A 19194-nucleotide genomic window follows, 5' to 3' on the forward strand; every position below is an offset into this window, starting at 1 on the left:
TAAACATAAGACACGAGTCACGATGGAAACAACTGATGGAATTGTTCATGTGAAAACAGAAAACTTTACATATGTCCCTAAAATATCCCCAAAAGCAACAAAAATAATAGCTATTGTTAATATTGTTATATTGAATATTGTTAATATTCAATATGTGAATATTGTTAATATTCAAAACAACAAATATTACTTAACTATATAAAGAACTTTTTATACATTAATAAGGAAAAACAAATATCTGGTGTCTATCCCATATGATACTCATTTGGGGGAAAAAAACCCTTTGTCCTCATTAGTATTTACAGAAGTATAATTAGAATAACAATAAGCCATTACTTTTCTGACCTACTAAGTTGTCAAACACTACTCAAAGATAACGCTGAATACTGGCAAAGTTATGAGAGGCAGATTTAGTTCTGCTTGGTGAGAGTATAAATTGTTAAAATCTTTCTGGAAGCAATTGGCAGTGTATCAAGAGACATGACAGAGCTCACATCCTTTGACTCAATAATACTCTAAGAATGTTACATTCAATATATTCTTTATTTATTGAATTTTGAAAACAGCATAAATGCCTGTCCTTGGTGAAGTGTTAATTATGATGCCCATTTTGAAGAATTCATATTATATGGAGATAAGATAGGTAATGATATATGCACATATTTTTTTATAATTATATTAAATTGCTGCGTGTGGATAGAAAGAAAATAGAAGGAAAACAAATATTAGGAATGGTTAGTATTCTTGTTTGTAGGCTTATGGGTGCATTTTGTTTTCTAGAATATAGGTATGAGTTTGCATTTTTCTAATTTTTACTATCTGAAAATAAGGTCATTTTAATGTCTATTTATTTTTGAGAGAGAGAGAGCACAAGCGTGAGCAGGAGAGGGTCAGGGAGAGAGGAAGACACAGAATCTGAAATAGGCTTCAGGCTGTCAGCACAGAGCCCAATCTGGGGCTCGAACTCATGAACTGTGAGATCATGACCTGAGCCAAAGTCGGATGCTTAATCCACTGAGCCACCCAAGTGCCCCAAATAAGGTCATTTCCATAGAAAACTTCAGAATTATATTTCCTGTTTTGTCAAAATTAACATCATTATTGCCCTAGCCAGTTTCAACCTGTCATGATAATCTGAAATATTTATTGGCCCTATATAATCTTATTATGATTGTCTTAAAAATTGTGAGTAATCTTACTCTCTTCCCTGCTCTAATGCATCCTTGACCCCAGTTTCTAAAGAGGTAGGCACAAGATGGGAAACAAATTGGAGGAACGTGGTAAAATCAAAACAAGTGTTACGTAACCATGAAGACATATTCAGATATTAGTTGTGCTTGAAAATGTCAGGAAGGATAATTCAGAAAGTTGAATTTTGCAGGGTGTAGGGAACATAACACCTCATAGCCAAGAGAGTGTTGGGGCAACGGGCAGTTACTCAGTCTGCTGATAGCCTACGGTGCTGGTTCACTCTGACTGTGGCTTCTTCCCACTGTAGTGTTTGAGTATGGCTGCCTGTGAGTCTGATTCGTGTCTCCACCATGTGTCACATTATTTTGATGGTATCAATGTTTTGTTCTGTGAAGGTAATTTCTCTCTCTCCTTTGTTAATGTTCACACAGCTAGTTCAGTGAAGCTTGTTCACAACCAGGAACTCTCCTTCTCTGTCTCCTTTCTCTGTCTTGCAGGAACGGAGGGTGGCTTCTGGTGTTTTGTGGCTTCATCATTTCCTTCCTGCCTCTCATCCACTTCATGATGTAATTCTTGGCACTTTTACTTCCTTTGTAGAGTAGGATGTGATGTCATAGAGAAGGGGACAGGGCTATCCAAATTCTCTCAATTGCTGGGAGGAGCTGCCCAGGTGTGCTGAGGGGCCTGTACTCAGGAAGAGAAACAGGGAATCCTCCACAGTGAGTAACCCCACTTTTGAGTGCACCCAAATTTCCGTTAAAACGTTGCCCAGTACACTAGAGTTTCCTCTTCGGCCCTTTCTAGATTTAATCAGTTTGCCTTTTGGACATTCCCAGTTCAGCTCAATTTTCCCCCTTTCTCTCCTTTGTCCCCTCTCCCCCTCTTTCTGCCATCCTGTGCCTCTCCCCGTCAGTTTCCCTCTTCCTTGCTTGCTTACTTGTGTATGTCTGTGTCTATTGACCTTCTGCCCGTATCTTTTATGAGAGCCCATGAGCGTCCCCAGCATCGCCTATCATTTGGGTTGATGCCCACCCTATATATAGTCCATGTGACCACAGCATTGCCTTTCAGTAATTCATAAGTATGCACTGTTCTACTTATAGTTCTCATTTTACAAATTCTGTCAGCTGTTTTGTTGTCACATCTATTTCTTTCCCGCCTTTCTTTGTGATCTAATCTTCCCCCTTTTCAGCTCTATGATGCAGTTTCCTTCTTGCCTTTTTTTTAACGAACATTTTTACACGTTAGTCCTCTTCCCTATACAGCTATGCCTATGTTTCTTTATCCCCCTTCCCAGTTTTCAGTTCAGCTCTCCAGTGGCCTCCTCTGTGAGGACAGGTTTCCTTCTTTCCTACTGACATACTTGTCGCCGTCCCCTCTTTCTAGTGTAGCTCACATTTCTGTATTCTTTCAAGGACATACCACAACAGCTAAGGAACTGATCTGGACTGGGAAAGATGGGGACATTTCCTGGGAACGAGAGAGGGGAGAACAGGAAAGGGGCCCTAATAGTGAAGTGGGGCAGGCTGTATGTCAATCACCAGAGAACCTTGGTGAATAGAACCTTTGCTAGTGACCTGGTTGAAATTTGGCCATGGTAGTAGGAGAGATCACAGAGCTGTTTTGAACAGATTCAGAAGCCTTTTTAGTTGTTAAGGTGGCTCTGTTAATTCTTAATAATTAGGATCATTCCAGTAAATAATCATAAATTAGAATTCTACAATGTGCAGAAGCTTCTGTACAGCATCTTTAAGTGGGTATTGTCTACCCTTGGAGAAAGTCATTGTGAAGATGTGTGTAGACCTGTTTCTTATACCCAGAGGTGGCCCCTGTAGTCTGTGCTTGTGACAGCGTGGGCACTGTTGTTTACTGCTTTCCCAGCATGTAGTTAAACTCCTGGGTAAATAAAGGAACTTGATTTCCGGGTCTGATGGTCTAATGACCATGGAAATAATTAGCCATGTCCCATGTATCCCTCACACTTTGTTTAAAACAAGTCCCTTTCACTCAAAAATAAGGAGGCCAGAAGGGGAGAGGAAGAAAAATGGGACTCAGTTCATAAAACTGAGATGGGCTGAATGGGAAGAGGAAGGGGTTTACTTGAAATTAATTGGAAAAGGCAGAAGAAAGGAAACTGAGCTGAACTGGAAAACACACACTGTAATGACTTACTTGGGTGTCTGTATGCTTTTTTCCATTTTGGCCATGAAGGAATTTTTTCCCTCTTTTTTTTTTTTTCCCTAATACAAAAGAGGTTGATCGAAATGTGAATCCAGTGAGGTTATTTCTAACCAGCACTTTGTTCTCTGCTGTTAGTATTGTCCAGGCTCCGTGTTTCCAAGGTCCTGGAAATTTAGGACACATTTTAATGACCTGAAAATCTGTCTTTAAGTATAAATATTAGCAACTTTTAATAAAGGAAATTATATACATTTATTAACTTGCTTTTTTTCTGTTTTCACATTTCTTTTTTTGGTGTGTATGCCTTTGTGACAATTTTTTGAGGAATGACCCCCCATGTTGCAGAAATTGCCATAAATGTCCAGAAAAGAATTACATTCTCTCTTTGGACACCTGAACTGTAAAATTGGAACTTATTTTGATACAACAGCCCCTTCCCCTTTAAAATTTTAAAGAAGCATTGCATGATTCACATATGTTTTCATTTTGTACATTTCCATATGATAATCTAGGAATTTTATGTTTATTTTTATTTTTCAGGCACTAGAAAAACACCCCAACTCACCAATGACAGCGAAGCAGATATTAGAAGTCATTCAGAAAGAAGGGTTAAAAGAAACAAGGTCAGTATTCATATTTACATTTTCTATTTTCATTGATTAGTAATTGCTATTAATTGCAAAGCAATAGATGTGTCTAGATTTTGATACTGCAGTTGACTGTGAATTAAGTAATTACCTGCAGATTCTTTTGTGATTGCCAAATATTTAGATGACCCAAGATTTCCTTGGAACTGCCCGTTGGCTCAATAAATTACATTCAGCAGGTTAATATAGAATGTACTTTGTTCACAGAGAGCCCTGCTGCATGAATTAGCCCTTCACTGGAGTTACTCCTTGTTCTCTGTCTCTTGTAAGAGGAGATTTTGTTTCTGAAAATGAATAAGAGGACCGCTTTTACAGGCTTAAGAGATAGATTCCAGGATCACTCTGATAAAACCTGAAGTGCCAATAAATGTGGTTACAAATTTAGCCCTCTTATATGCAGAATTCTCCTACTTTGAGTGTCATTGATCAGCTATTTCGAGTCTTTAAAAAAATAACAGTTTTATTGAGATATAACTCATATACCATAAAATTCACCCTTTTAAAATGTACAATTCAGTGGTTTTTTTTAGTGTATTCACAAAGTTGTGCAGTCAGCACCACTATCTAATTTTAGGACATTTTCATCACCTTAAATGAAACCTCATCCCCATCAAGTAATCATTGCCCATTCCCTACTCCCTCCGGCCCCTGGTAACCACGATTTGACTTTCTGTGTCTGGTTTTGACTATTCTGGACATTTCATAGAAATGGAATTATACAGTATGTGTGTAGCCTTCTGTGTCTGGCTTCTTTCATTTAGCAAAATGTCCTCAAGGTCCATCCATGTGGTAGCATGAATCAGTACTTCATTCCTTTTTGTTCCAAATAATACTCCATTGTATGGACGCATACTGCATTTTGTTTATCTGTGATTGTTCTCTATTTAGGACAGTCTTTGATTGTCCAGATTTGACAATTTGGGCTTTAGCCATCAGTTTAGGGCCATGTTGATGATACCACTCAAGGAGAAAAAAGAAGTTGGTTACAAAGTAAAATAAACATTGAGCTGTCATTCATCCATGTTACATAGAGTGAATGTTTTTTTGTATGAACTTGTCTACCTACAAGCCATTGGCAGACAGTATTTGCAGCTTGGTGAAAATAAAGCTGCTGAGCTACCTTTCGGATGTTTTTACTGAGACTGAGCTAGAACTGAGAGAAATGAGTATCCTCCTGAGGCCAAGTTTTCCTAAAAACAAATCGGTATTACCTGTAACTCTTACTGCCGGAAAGGGTGAGTAACAACAGCTTTTAGGTGTTTAAAATGGGTCCTTTGCAAGTTTGATCCATGAACATCACAATTTAGAGGGGTGTAGGACATCTAGGCTCAAACTTTCATCTCCATGTTGGAGGCCTTTCCCGCCCATTCTGAAGACACAACCTGAGATAATGTAATGACACCATTTGTGATCATTGTTCCCCCAACAAACTGGAGGCAACGGTGGGGAGAGAAGTTGCTGACCGAGCCTAATAGCTCTGGTAAGGGTAATCCTGTTCTTCAGAGCCGGACATCAGTGTGAGGAGTTAGGGAACAAAATGGGAACACCTGGAAATTAATTTTCCCCTTGTTGCTGTCAAAAACCCTGAAAATATTTATGCCATTTAGAAGGCACTGAAAGTGTTTGTGCGGCAGCCAAAAGAAAAGAGGAGGTAAAAATCTAAGGATATCAACTCCTCTTGAATGTGGGCTCTATGCCAGTGGAATCTGCCAACGTAGACATAAAAAGCATCTCCTAGAAGTAGGCTTTTGAAATTTGTTCGTTATGGTATCCTTCTCAACAGGAGTGACTACTCTGTGATCAGTTGTTATGCACCTTGAGATATAAAATTCCTGTACCATGCCTCTGAACAGCATTTTAATTACACTGACTATTGTAACGACATTATTTCCTATTTTTCAAAATGCTGGTCTTCCCAGAATGGTATATTAAAGGGCTGTAAGCATATGTAGTTAACAAAACGCAAAGCAGCGTCTTTAAAGAGTGAAGAACACTGAAATGGAAGACGTAACCTGCTATTTCTCAGAATACATAGCCCTCCCTCTGCCCCCTCCACCCGGTTATTGTGTCCTTCCGTAAAGAAAAAAGAATATTTGTTGTTACAAATACTGATAAACCAGTATGGTAGTAGTGAAAGTACCTGCAACGAATTCACAAGTTAAATAGGCAAGGGCACAGGCAAAGAAAGAGACCAGAGTTCTATTTAAGTTCTGTTCTGTAAAATCGGTTCTGCATTGAAGGGCCTCCAGCCATACATTTTATGTTCTCATTTCCTTCTACTTTCTTTGACTCTCCTCTCTCCTGCCAATTGTGACCGGTTACTTACGGCCAGTGTGTCTGTGACCACTCTTACCTCGTTTTCTAGTTTGCTTATTGGAATCATCTCAAAAATAAAAGTACATGATTTCAGTGAGTTTTGGGCTTTCCTGAAGCCTGTTATGTGTGTTGTTTTAGGGAGCAGATTCTGACATTTATTTTCCCTACTTAATGTACTGTTTTGCTACCTCCCGAGTTCTTAAATGTTTTCCAAATATTTATGGTAGCTGAGTAAACAAAGTATAACTGGATTTATTTTTCTTAAGTTACATTTAGAAATTCCCTCATCATAAGGTCATACATAGCTCCTTAATTTCTAGGTATTTATTAATGTGTTTTCCAAGAAATGCAGATTTGTGATATACCTGATAAAATGGAGGGGAGTTATTGTGAACGGTACCAAGGTGGCCATGACCTTCTGGTGGTCTCTGTGGGTGGGAGGTGATGGTAGTGGTCCTCCCCCAAACAGTTCACCCTTGTACCTAGCATTTCCAGAAAAGAGAGATTGGGTCTTTATGCATCATCATCGTGAACCTGGATTTAAAGTAATGCCATTTGTTTCAAGTACCATGGGGGGTGGGGCTTCATTCTGTGTGCCAGACAGCTCTCCTGTAGGGCTGACCTCACCGTCCTGTAATTTTGTCCTTGTTTGTCTACTTGCGCCCACCTGTGGGCTCTCCAGGGGCAGGGTATATAACACTTCCAACACTCAGCAGATAGTCAATAAATATTTGTTGAGTAAACAATCTTTCTCAAGATGTTAATTTTCTGGGGGCACCTGGATGGCTCATCCAGTTAAACGCCGACTTCGGCTCAGGTCATGATCTCATAGTTCATGAGTTCAAGTCCCGCATCGGGCTCTGGACTGACAGCTCGCAGCCTGGAGCCTGCTTTGGATCCCGTGCCTCCCCCTCTCTCTCTCTCTCTCTCTCTACCCCCACCCCCTGCTCATGCTCTGTCTGTCTCTCTCTCAAAACTAAAATAGGCATTAAAACAATTAAAAAATGTTCGTTTTCTGGTGCTTGGTGATGACTTGGCTTCCGTTTAGAGTCAGAAGCTTCTTTTTAGCATTATGTGTTGTATTTTTTCATCTTATTTAATAGTTTGTGTGTTTTAATCAAAACAAACCTAACAGTTTTGTGGGAACCCCATTAAATATATGCATGCTAATAGTCTTTGGCAGATTATATGTGAGCAAGTAAGGTTATTGTACGGTTGCCTGTTTTCAAACGCTGTTAAGTGCCTCTGGTTTAAACTTGTAATTTACAAAAAATACACCAATAATTTTGGCAAAGCTGATATGACTATTTGAATGTGTTCAGTATATGTGATATTGTTAATTTATTTGACTGTGATGAAATTCTTGACGTTTTATGCTATGTTTTCCTCTTTTCAAGTGACAATTTAAATTGCATACTTTTCAAGTAGACATGATAAAAAGACGACAGCTTTTCTATATCATGCTCTGTGTATCTTTTTCTGTTATTGATGAACTGTGTAGTGTGTGATTAAATTCTGTTTGGAAAAGCCAGACTGAAATAAGTTCTTTCCATGTGGCTAAAAAAGGTCAGAAGGACATATGGTTTTTGTTGAAAGAAATAACATCATGGCATGGTTGCCTAGAATTTTTAATGAAAATGTATTTGGTAGGTTTTAATTCCCTTCTGTGTAATAACATAGAAGATTTTTATCAATACAGTTTTCCTCTGGTCCATCTATGTTTGCTTTGCTGATTCTGAGTATTTCCAGTCTTTTATCACTTTGTGTTTATGAGTTGTGAACAATTGATAAGGCATAGCTGTTTGGCATGCTGTTTAGATGATCAGAATCTCAGAGTCAATCAAATAGCCATGTTGCTTGTATAGAGGGGATTAAAACGTGCATATTCCAATCTGCTTTTGTGGATGGATATTTGATATGCCTGTTTGGACTGCTTGGCTAAACATTCCCACCTCCTCACAGAGTTAGGGTGCTTCTGTAGAATATGGTCTTGTCTGCAGTGATTTTAGTATGTACTGCCAAAGCGAGCACCTGTCTCCAGTAATTAGAAATATGTTTGTAGAAATAGAGGAGTAACTTTAGTTACCATGTTGGTTTGGATGACATTTGGGGTTGTCCTAATTCTGCTTTTCTGTTTATGGTTTGCTTTTTCAGAAGTTATAATTCCTTTACAAAGAGGACTGAGGGATTTTTAATGCCTGAGGATATGTTTTTCTCTGCACATGTAATTTTTAAAGTGATGTTTCCCAAGAAGTATGTGCTTTCAAGTAGTGACATATCCAGGGGCCACAAAGTCAGGGAGTAAGGCTTGCAGCCCTAACGTCATGAGAGCAGAACAGTCACTCATCAGTGAGGGATAATTTCTTAGGTGCTGGGTGTTATCATTACAAGATAGCTGTTATTAATATAACATGAACTTTGATTTGGTTTTCATATTATTTGCTAATAGGCAAATAGTTTTCTAATGGAGGTGGAGGTATGGCAATCATAAACACACACACACACACACACACACACACACAATACAAAAAAAAACCCTCTGTTGGGTGGGGGCAGGGTGATATTTATGAGGTACATTTTACAAGATTATAGATGTCTTACTTAAATCTGTTAGATTTCATCAGCCATTTGCAGAGCAACAGTCTATAATCACATACCACAGTAGGGACATTTGAAAAGCTTTACAAACAGTCTCTGTTGTGTTTAGTGTTACTCAGAATATGGACATAGTTTTGATTTTGCAATGTGGAACACAGCAATTGACAACCCAAGATTTTGTAATTATTCTGGTATCAATGAGAACTTTTTATTCCTACGGATAATTCTTAGAATAAATTTGTTTTGAGCTACTAGCCTTAAGGTTTTGCATGTTTTCTGTTTTGCAATCTCTGTTATGATATGCTGAAATTAGAATCTCCACTTCATACTGTTGTTTATTAAAGATGTTGCATTTTTCTAGGGGGATAAATGTCAGAAAATTCTATTACCATGTATAGTGACAAACAATAAAATTTCTTGGCATTTCTCTTGGTGAGATTTACGTTTCTAATTAGTACTATAGGAGATGATTCTTTGTTGCTGCTGAAATGTTTTGTCTAGAGATAAGAAAGAAACACAAATAATTTCTACTGCAAAATCAATTCTTATCTCCAGACTCCATGTTGGCATCCCTCCTTTCACACTGAAATGGTGGTCTAGTTTGTGCTGAGGCATTTTAGAATTATAGTGTGAACTCACAGTGTTACCCCTGCCATTTGCTAACATCTAATCCTCTCGTGTAAGTGGTGTGCACAGTCAGCTACTTAGCGGGGGCAAATGAGACAATGGTGTTATTAAACAGAAACATAGGGCAATCTGCATTTATTTACGTATGTGTATAGGTGTGTGAATGTGAGTGTGTAAGCACGCCTTGAGAATAATTTACCTCTTAGCTGACATAAAATTTTACTCTTCATCATCACTCAGATTAGAAGTCTCAATCAGTCAGTCCCAACTCCCTTCGTCATGCCCCCATTGCCAGTTGGTTCTTAGGTAGTGTTAGTCTTACTGCCTAACTACATCTTTCCTTCTTTGTATCCCTACTCTTTGCCATTCGTTCTGCAGTTATAGTTTCTTAACTTCTTTTAAGAAATTTGCACTTATAATTTCTTCACTTGTAGTATCTTCTTACCTGGTCTCTTCAAATCCAGTCTCCCCCTTTTTAAATACTTTTTTCTCCCCTGAAACAAACACTGCCATTTATGGTAGATTTCTTAACTGACAATCCATAATACTCCAGAGAATATATTGCACCTAGTAAACTGTGAATCAAAAGATATTGTCAGTTGTATGTTTGGCGATAATTAGATGAAATTGGGTATGGTACTTTTTTCTAGTTACATGTTATCTGAATAAATGCATGATATTCCAATAACGTAGGCTTTATGATGCGAATGATGAAAACATACATTACATTTTATAGTTGGGATTTTGAATTTCCAATCCAGTTATTTATATGTACGTTTGGTTTTTCCCAAAATACGTCACTTAAAATGTCAGTCATTGGCATTGTGCATAATTAACTTGTTTCAAATTAAATGGTATAAAACTGAATAAAAAAAGAATTTAACATTTATACGTGGATATCACTAATTGTTTAAGAATAGCTTTGCAATCTGTCATAAATTAAACTTTAACTTTTTTTTTTAGTCTCAGGTGCACAACATAGTGATATGATAGTTCTCTACATTACTCAGTGTTCATCATAAGTGCAGTCACCACCTGTCACCATACGTTATGACAGTATTATTGACTATATTCCCTATGCTGTACTTGTAACCTCCATGGCATAATTTTTTTAAGACAGGAAATTTGTAACTCTTGATCCTATTCTTCTATTCCATCCTGCTTTTTTTTTCCTTATTGTGAAAACATGATTCAGGGGAATAAGATTATATATTACTTTGGAAGCATTTCCCAAGTTAAAAAATAATTGTGTGAAACATTACCCTACAAGGTTCCGGCTCCTGGCACTACCTAATCAAACTGGGCTTCGGCAGCTTTAAAGCCTTAACAGTCAAGCATCTGATGTTGCAGCCACAGGTGACTACGTGCCTTTGGCTCTCACATTTCCCCCGTTAGCTTCTCGTGATTTTGGAAGTTAGAAGCAGAGCCCCATGAGGCGTTCATGAGCTGTGTCATGGGTGTGTGCATGCACATTTGTGTGCATTTCTACTGGTTGTCACGTTGTTTCGTAAGAGGCTGTAAGATCAGGTCGCTGAATGGAGAGGTTGCACTTTTCAGATCGAATGCCTCACGCTAATGTAATAAATTCGGAACAGGCCTCTTCCTAGTTCCCTGACTGAAGTCAAATTAATAGTGATTGGCTTAATCTGCTCAGGCTGTCGTCACAAAATATCTTAGACTGGGTGGCTTAAACAATAGAAATTTATTTTTCGAAGTTCTGTAGGCTCAAGGTCCCAGGTCAGGGTCCAGCGGTGTAGGTTTCTGGTGTTGGCTTTTTTCCTGGCTTGCAGATGGTCCCCTTTTCAAGGTCCTCACATGTCCTCTCCTGTGTGTGTGTGTGTGTGTGTGTGTGTGTGTGTGTGTGTGTGCAGAGAGAGAGGGTGAGCTCTTTGCTGTCTCTTCTTGTAAGGACACTCCTATCAGATCAAGGTTCCATCCTTCTTAGACCTCATTCAACATTAATCACTTCCTTAGAGCCTCCATCTCCAAATACAACCACACTGGGGTCTAGGGCTTCACCATATGAATTTGGGGGACACAAAATTTCAGTTCATAATAGTGATTCAGAATTTGGAACTTTAGATTGCCAGAATTTATGGCATAACATAAGAATTATGTTCTAAAAAAAAAAAAAAGAATTATGTTCTAGAACTTTGAGTATCTGATTAATCTTGGAGGGTATTCATAACAATATGCTTAACACTGTACTGTGCTTCTGTTTTTATATACTCCTAATAATGTGTTTTCATATATTAGTCTTAATGTATAAACCAATAGAATACCTGGCTTAAATTTTGTGTTCAAATATAATGTGTATATTCATATAACATAAATTGATTTGGATTTTATTTGCAACCTTTGGTAAAAATAGCTCTGGTGACTGCATATAACCCTCAAGGCATCAATATTCACTAAGGAATGCAATTATAGCTTTGAAATAGCCATTTCTTAATACATCTTTTTATTCTGTCAAGCTTTCTTTCTCCATTCTTCCAAATAATTGAACAAAAAAAGGTAATTTAGGTGATTTCAGCCTTATCAAGATCTAGGTATAATTTACTCCAGAAATACTGAGCTCTCTATAAATATTTCAGTACAGAAATAGAAGCAGAAATGGATGTAAAATTACATTGTATGTGAGTCTAAGTATCCTATGCAGATGAAAACCTTTGGAAAGGAATAGACATTAAACTGGGGTGATTTTATTTGATTTTTTTCTAAGTGGTATTTTTCTCTTTATCTCTTAATTTCATTGCTTGTGCTCTTAATTGCCACATGCCTAAATGATTTTAGTTTTGCTTTGTTGTTTTGAAGTTGACAACATAATTCAAATGCAAAACAGTTGATATGCTGACATGGGGACTTCTTTTCATAGTTCATTTGTTTTCAGAAGAATAAAAATTATGACATTTTGTTAAGCCAGGTTTTCTAAAAGCTACAGTGTGTAATTCCTAAGAACAAGCCTTAGTTCTCTCAGGACAATTAGAGACTGTTTATCCTACAACTCCTGAGATGCCTGTGCAGAATCAAATTGACAATTGTGGACTGGGATTCTGCCAGCAATTCGGGTGATTTCTATCAATGTGTTTGTGTGTGTGTGTGTGCGTTTAAAGAAGTTAAGATCTGTTGTAGGTGCTGTGCGAGGCTTGTACGCATTCTTCAGTCTGACCAGGTTCACAGTACTCAGGTGTGTAGGTGAGATCTTTGTCTGGAAATCGGTGGTCAAATTAGGACATCAGAGAAATAAAAATAAAGTTGTGGAGATGTAGATATCATAACATGATGTTAATCAACTCAGCACCTACTAAGTGCCTACTCAGCAGACAGTGTTAGGCCCTGAGGTTTTGTGGAAGCTTTAAGGCAGGTATTCATGCTATCAACATTTATTAAGCTCATGCAATGTTCTTGGGACTGTAGAAGTTGCTGGATTAATCGATGAATAAAATGTAGTCCCTGCTTTTGAGGATTAAACAACCTGGTTCCAGACCATTTCTCTGTGTCATTTTTCAGTTAGGTCTTTTAATCTCTTCTCTGTGACGCATGTCTTCATCCTAGTGCATGATGATTAAATGTATATATATATATATACATATACACACACACACGTATATATATGTACACACACATACTTATATATGTATATGTATAGATGCACACACATATATTTTTTAAATTTAGGGATTTCTAATTCTCTCTTGGATTCTTCATAAAACATAATGATATTCCAACATATCAAGAAGTGTTGTCTTTCCATCACAAATATAGGGCCATTATGGTAAGGAATACACATCTATGTGTTCATTAATTTGTTTGGCATAGAGTTGAGACACCATGCTTTATGGAGTATGCCAGGCAAATTAATGAGTAGGGGCTTGATGATTAAAAAAATTCCTAATGAAAAAAATCATTTGTTTATATTAAGCCCAATGCTAAGGACTTTACATGAATTATCTTTTTAAAACCTTTGCGGTGCACTGTATTTCCCATTTCACTGATAGGAAAATTGAGGCAGGTGAAGTTAAGTAACTTGAGACAATTCATCCAGCTAGCAAGTGGCAGATGTGGGATTTGATGTCTGATTCAGAACTGCTTGCATTTAACCTTTTACAATACTTGTAGCCTGAGCCTAAAACAATTTTGATGCAGGAAAGTACTGGTTGTGTGATTCTATTAAGTAAATACCCTCCCCCCTCATGACATACATATCCCCATTAGAAGCTTTTTGGGCTAATTATTGAGTGTCTTATATATTACTTTCTGAGGTTAAAGTCTAGCCTATAGATAGGTGTATTGAGACTCTTCTAGCTTATAACCTAATTATAAATAGGATTGAAGGGTGAAAAAGACATTTCCATAACCCATTTACATTTGGAGAATGCAAAGCGGCAGATGAATTTTACCTCTTATGCTTGTCCAGTGTGAGGAGGATGACTATGAGTGAAGATTTGGGCTCACGGACAGGAGCAGGGCATATTTGGATGCGCCCTCTTCCTGTTTGTTTTCCAAGGTAATGCTGTGAGGATGGGAAACCTGCCTCAGGGAAGGGGTGGAGCAAAGGCTTCATAGGATTCTCACTCTGTTGTTGATATTGGACTTACAGATTGAAACTTGTTTCTGGGGAGCTTCCTAACTGTGACCAGTCAAAGCATAATTGCTAACAAAATGTAGATAACCCGAAAGGCAATCTTAGAGGGTGCCGCCTATTCCATTTGTAAAACAACTGAATGGAAATAGATGGGATCGAGTAAACTATGCTTCCATGGGGGTAGGCTAAATTAGGAACATCATCATTCTCCTTCTAAGAGATGGATCTAGGGGAAGAAAAGGAGGCTCAAATGGATAAGTGAGTATGGTTTCAGAAGCAGCGGGAAATTATCTTAAGCAAAGAATGATCAGATATCCTTTACTGTCATAGGTAATCTGTATCATAACCATTTATCCGTCCTTCATCTCATCCATCCGTTGTATTTCCACTGGGAGGGGTAGAAATGCTACTCATTCCTTTTTGCTTTTATTTTTCATTTTTCAAAAGACAGATGTAAGATTTCCAAGCAGAGCACGTCCTCCGTCAGGCCACTACAGCTAACCTGAATTCATTACTTAGTTCTTTTCTAGCACGTCTGCATGAAATACAACAATTTGTGCAATGATTATTATTCAATTTGTTGCTTAATTAGTGTTTATTGAAGGTGACCTGCTGGTTCTAGATACAGAAAAAAAATAACATTCATGAAGATGTATTGGAACAGGTTGTTGCTAGTGGGAAATTCTAAATGGCTCACATCTTAAATTCTGAAGCGTTAGGATTAGCAAAGATTACTTTGGAATCCCCCTACACCTCCACCCTAAGAAGGAAAGTGCTGAATCAGGAATGCAGAAAGTACTATTTGGAATTACTTAGAACAGATTTTACTGCTCACTTATTTTATCCAGCCTTAATGTTAGAAATGCTAAATTTTTTTTAAATTAGAATTTATTTAGTTTGCTATTTTTAGATACCACCCTTTTGAGTCAGCCACCTATAACTTAATCTTCAGAGTTTTATAAATTAGTATTTATGTTGGATACAATGGTATATTCTTCTTTTCTCATAAAAGTGTGATGAAAAATTGTGAAATAGTGTCTATAGAAGTTTGAGTAGGAGCAGATAATTAACTAAATTTTAAATCTAGTCTTTCCCTTAGCCCAGTTTTGAACCACCTGGTCACTCTAGCAATTTTCTAGTCTTACCTAGAAGAGTTTCTTGTGATAGAAGGATTTGGGGCTGAATACTTCCTAACAGTTGAAGAATTACAGCCTTTGGTAACATCAGGGCTATTGTACACAAAGGGTCATTTGCTGTTGTCTTTACTATCCCAACTTTAAGCATTTCTTTTGAGAATTTATTTGGAAGCAAGCTTCCTTAAAAATAGTGCATTCAGAGCAGTCTCTACTGCATTAAGATGCAATGTAAGATGAGATGAAGCTTAACTCAGTACTATAACATTTTCTTTCTGGTAAGGACTTTGCAGATCGTATAGTCTTAAACTTTTATTTTGCAGATCAATAAACTAAGGCTTAGAGAAAATGAGTGGTCCATTATAATAAACTAATAGATATTTGACTCATCTTAAAACTTAGAAGAGACCAATCACTTTTGAATTTGAGAAGAAGGGGCAAAAGCCTAGTAGTAAGTGAAGGTAAGTCTGTGTAAAGAAAAGATAAATCTTCCATTCTAAGGTACTATTAGAAGGGACATGTCTTTCAATTGATTTTCCTGAAGCAATGGGTTTTCATTGATCCAGTCACCCTCTATTACCTGATTTTATTTGCCTCCTATAGTACATATTTGTAACACTGTTGGCAGGAGTTAGGGGTGCAAGAGAGATTGTACTGTCATTTATACTTCTGCTAGTGATCTAAGATTCTTGAATCTGGCCTCAGTGGCTCCTTGTTGCCATCAAGACCTTGCCCAAAGGACTATGGGAAGAACAGGGGAAGAGGTTGCAATCACCTTACGTTCCTTCCTCTGTGGGCTGATGTAGGCAGCCAGTGAGCTCAGCAAATGCCTTAGATCATTTTATTGAATATTCTTATTCTAGTTCTTCTTTCGAATGGCTGTCAGAGGTGGTAATATGTGAACCAAGGGTGAATGGATTTGCGTGTGGACAAGTTGATGCGAACAGGTCATCCAGCACCCATTGTTCTCTGTTCCTGTTTTCCCTCTGGGCTCTTACAGCTTGCTCTGCTTTTTCATTCACACTGTGATAATATATTTTTGTTTACGTCTTACATTTTCCTCTGTTCTCTATTTAAAAAAATGGACAGCAATTAAATATTTAGATGTAATCACAATAAAATTGAGTGGACTGAGAAGTCCAATGGGTAAATTGTAAACTAATGTGAACTTAAAGTAAAAATCTGGTTTTCACTTATTGATTCTTTTTTCTGGCATTGATAGATCATTTGACATTCTTTATAAATGGATTTTTAGTATATCAGTGCAGTATGGAATATATGTAATGATTATTTTATGGATTAAGTGAGGTTAAACTCAATACAGTTTGGAGCTATCAAATTCTTTTTGTAATGAATTCATGATATTCTTCACTTACAATATGATAATATTGATTTCTGACTTTTACTCTGCCTGGGGTTGTTATATAGATTAAAATGTAAAAATAGATTTGAAAGCCTATTAAAATTGTATGTTGCTAATTATATTAAACTCTTTGCAATTAATTTAAATATGTTCAGATTATTTTTCTTAGGTTTTGAGAATTGAGATCCAAGAAACTACTTTTAATTTGTGTTTACAGCATAGCCTGTTTATATAAGCAAGTGTATAAGTTTGCCTGGGTATCATGGAATGTCGAAATAAGGGATTAAGAAAAATAAAAGTTAATTTCTCACAGGACATTCTAAAGGTAGGTAGTCCAGGAATGCTGAGTTCAGGTACATCAGGATATCCAGAAAGTCAGGTCCTATCTGTCTTATTGCTCCCTTATCATTAGGATTTTGTCCTCATCCTGATGGTCTTAACATGGCTTGCCACCAAATCTATGTTCCAAGAAGCAGCTGGGAGAAGGGACACATGCAGTCCCTTTACTGATATCTTTGGAAAGTTGAGTGCATCGGTTTTCCTCTTGTCCCTTGGCCAGATACAGAGTTGCACTTAGCTGAATGGGAAGCTGGAGAATAGTCTGTTGCAAGGAGGCGTGTTCCCAGCTAAAATGTAAGAGCCTTAACTATAGGGAAAGGTAGTTTTTGAGGAAAATCGACCAACTTCTGTTATATCTATTTTTAAATTAAATCTCATTCTTGGGCTTGATTTAGGTTAAATATGTAGTATCATTTTTGACATTTGAAAAAGTAATTACCTACACTTGACTTTATGCAAACATTCCATATATTTTCAAGTCTCTGCTCAGCCTACAATGACCTCCAATTGCTTGTCCTCCATCCCCCACCTCCAAAGCCCAATTCCAGTTTCCTATACCATGTCCTCAGTAAAGGATTGTTTAATTCTGTCTCTAATTCGTTATTTTATCCACCCTATTCCATCATAACATAATGTGTGTGTTCCTTTGTCGTAGCATCTAATAAACTCGCTCAGATTTTCTCTTGTTATAATAGGACTGCAATTTCCTTAATGGTAGGGTTCATGTCTCATTGATTTGTCTCTTCCCCATGGTGCCCTTCATATAATAGGCTCATGATATTTTCTGATTGAGTGAATGGAAATTTTAATTCTCCATTTCTGCTTCTAACATAATGCGTTCTCCTGGATAAGTCATTCAGTCATTTTTTAATCTTTCCAGTAAATGGGGGGAAAATTGTAACTCTTTATCTGCATCTTAAGATTGTTATGAAAATAATATAATTTGGAAAATGTGCTGTCAATTGTAAGATATTTGATTAATGAGATTTTACTGTTTGCTGCCTTATTAAGAATTTGGAGAAATTAATCAAGATTAGATGGGTTTCAAGTCAAATTTGTATTCTAAGATACTTCACAGTAATGTTTTGGCACACTGGTGCCAAAGTGTTGTTTTCAATAAGAAGTATGTAATGTTATTTAATAACCAAGTTTTTATCTAAAATTTCGTGAGAAGTTAGAAATGGGATTTTAGTTTATGTTCTTAACTCAGACTCAGTGATAAGATTGAAAGCCATTGTTACTTGATTAAGCAGATCCTGAGTCGTTTTTAACATATCTGCCAGTGACCAATGTTGGAACTTGAGGCAAGGGTTTTCCCATTTTACAATATACTGGCAAGTAAATAATTTTTAGTCAAATGAGGTGCTTTGGGGAGGTCCTGTTTGTAACTGAGAAACTGTATTTCTTTAGTTAGCTTTCATACTTGGGCCACTTTAACCCTTTGAGCAAATGATATCAATGTGATATTTCTTCTGCTTTCCCATGTTCTAAGCTTCCCTGTTTTAACATGTGGTGTCCTGACAGTACCTCCTCCTGAGTATCTAATTGGTATGTTTGGAGGGGAAAGGTATCTCAGAGTCCTGTGTTTTTGCACTGTCATCCAAATTTGGTTTGAAATGTGACTGTGAAGCCTCAAATACATCAAATGAAATTTTGGAGAATAGTCTTTACTGAAAAATCCACTTTGCTATCTCTGAGGAGGTCTCCATTTGAACATGTAGGAAATGACTAATTTTATGAAAAAAATCTGTGTGATTATTTGTGTGCTTCTGTCATTAAGGTTTTCACAGTTTCGTTTAATATTTATTGAATGTTCATAGTATACTAGGAGTTTTCCATTACACTGAAATAGTTTGACTATCTGTTACACTAAATATAGGACAGAATATATTTTACTTTTGAGTAGTGATCTGATTTCCAGGATTCTACTAAATTACATGTATGCTGATGCCTTAGCTTCTGTTGATTATTTTTTTTTTTAATTTTTTTTTTTTCCAACGTTTATTTATTTTTAGGACAGAGAGAGACAGAGCATGAACGGGGGAGGGGCAGAGAGAGAGGGAGACACAGAATCGGAAACAGGCTCCAGGCTCTGAGCCATCAGCCCAAGGCCTGACGCGGGGCTCGAACTCCCGGACCGCGAGATCGTGACCTGGCTGAAGTCGGACGCTTAACCGACTGCGCCACCCAGGCGCCCCGCTTCTGTTGATTATT

The 19194-nt window shown here is 37.3% G+C and overlaps 1 protein-coding gene across 1 annotated transcript in view; it reads left to right on the plus strand.

The window, feature by feature from the left end:
• Positions 1 to 19194, plus strand: part of LOC147575578 (putative Polycomb group protein ASXL3) — a 54913-nt gene that overhangs the window by 28699 nt on the left and 7020 nt on the right. Inside the window, exon 2 of the mRNA XM_086682705.1 lies at positions 3913 to 3995. Coding sequence (XP_086538831.1) covers positions 3913 to 3995 — 83 coding nt within the window. The remainder of the gene's footprint in view (positions 1 to 3912; positions 3996 to 19194) is intronic.

The sequence above is a fragment of the Puma concolor genome, chromosome D3 (assembly GCF_028749965.1).
Source record: "Puma concolor isolate L17-30 chromosome D3, mPumCon1.1.hap2, whole genome shotgun sequence".
NCBI classification, from domain to species: Eukaryota; Metazoa; Chordata; class Mammalia; order Carnivora; family Felidae; genus Puma; species Puma concolor.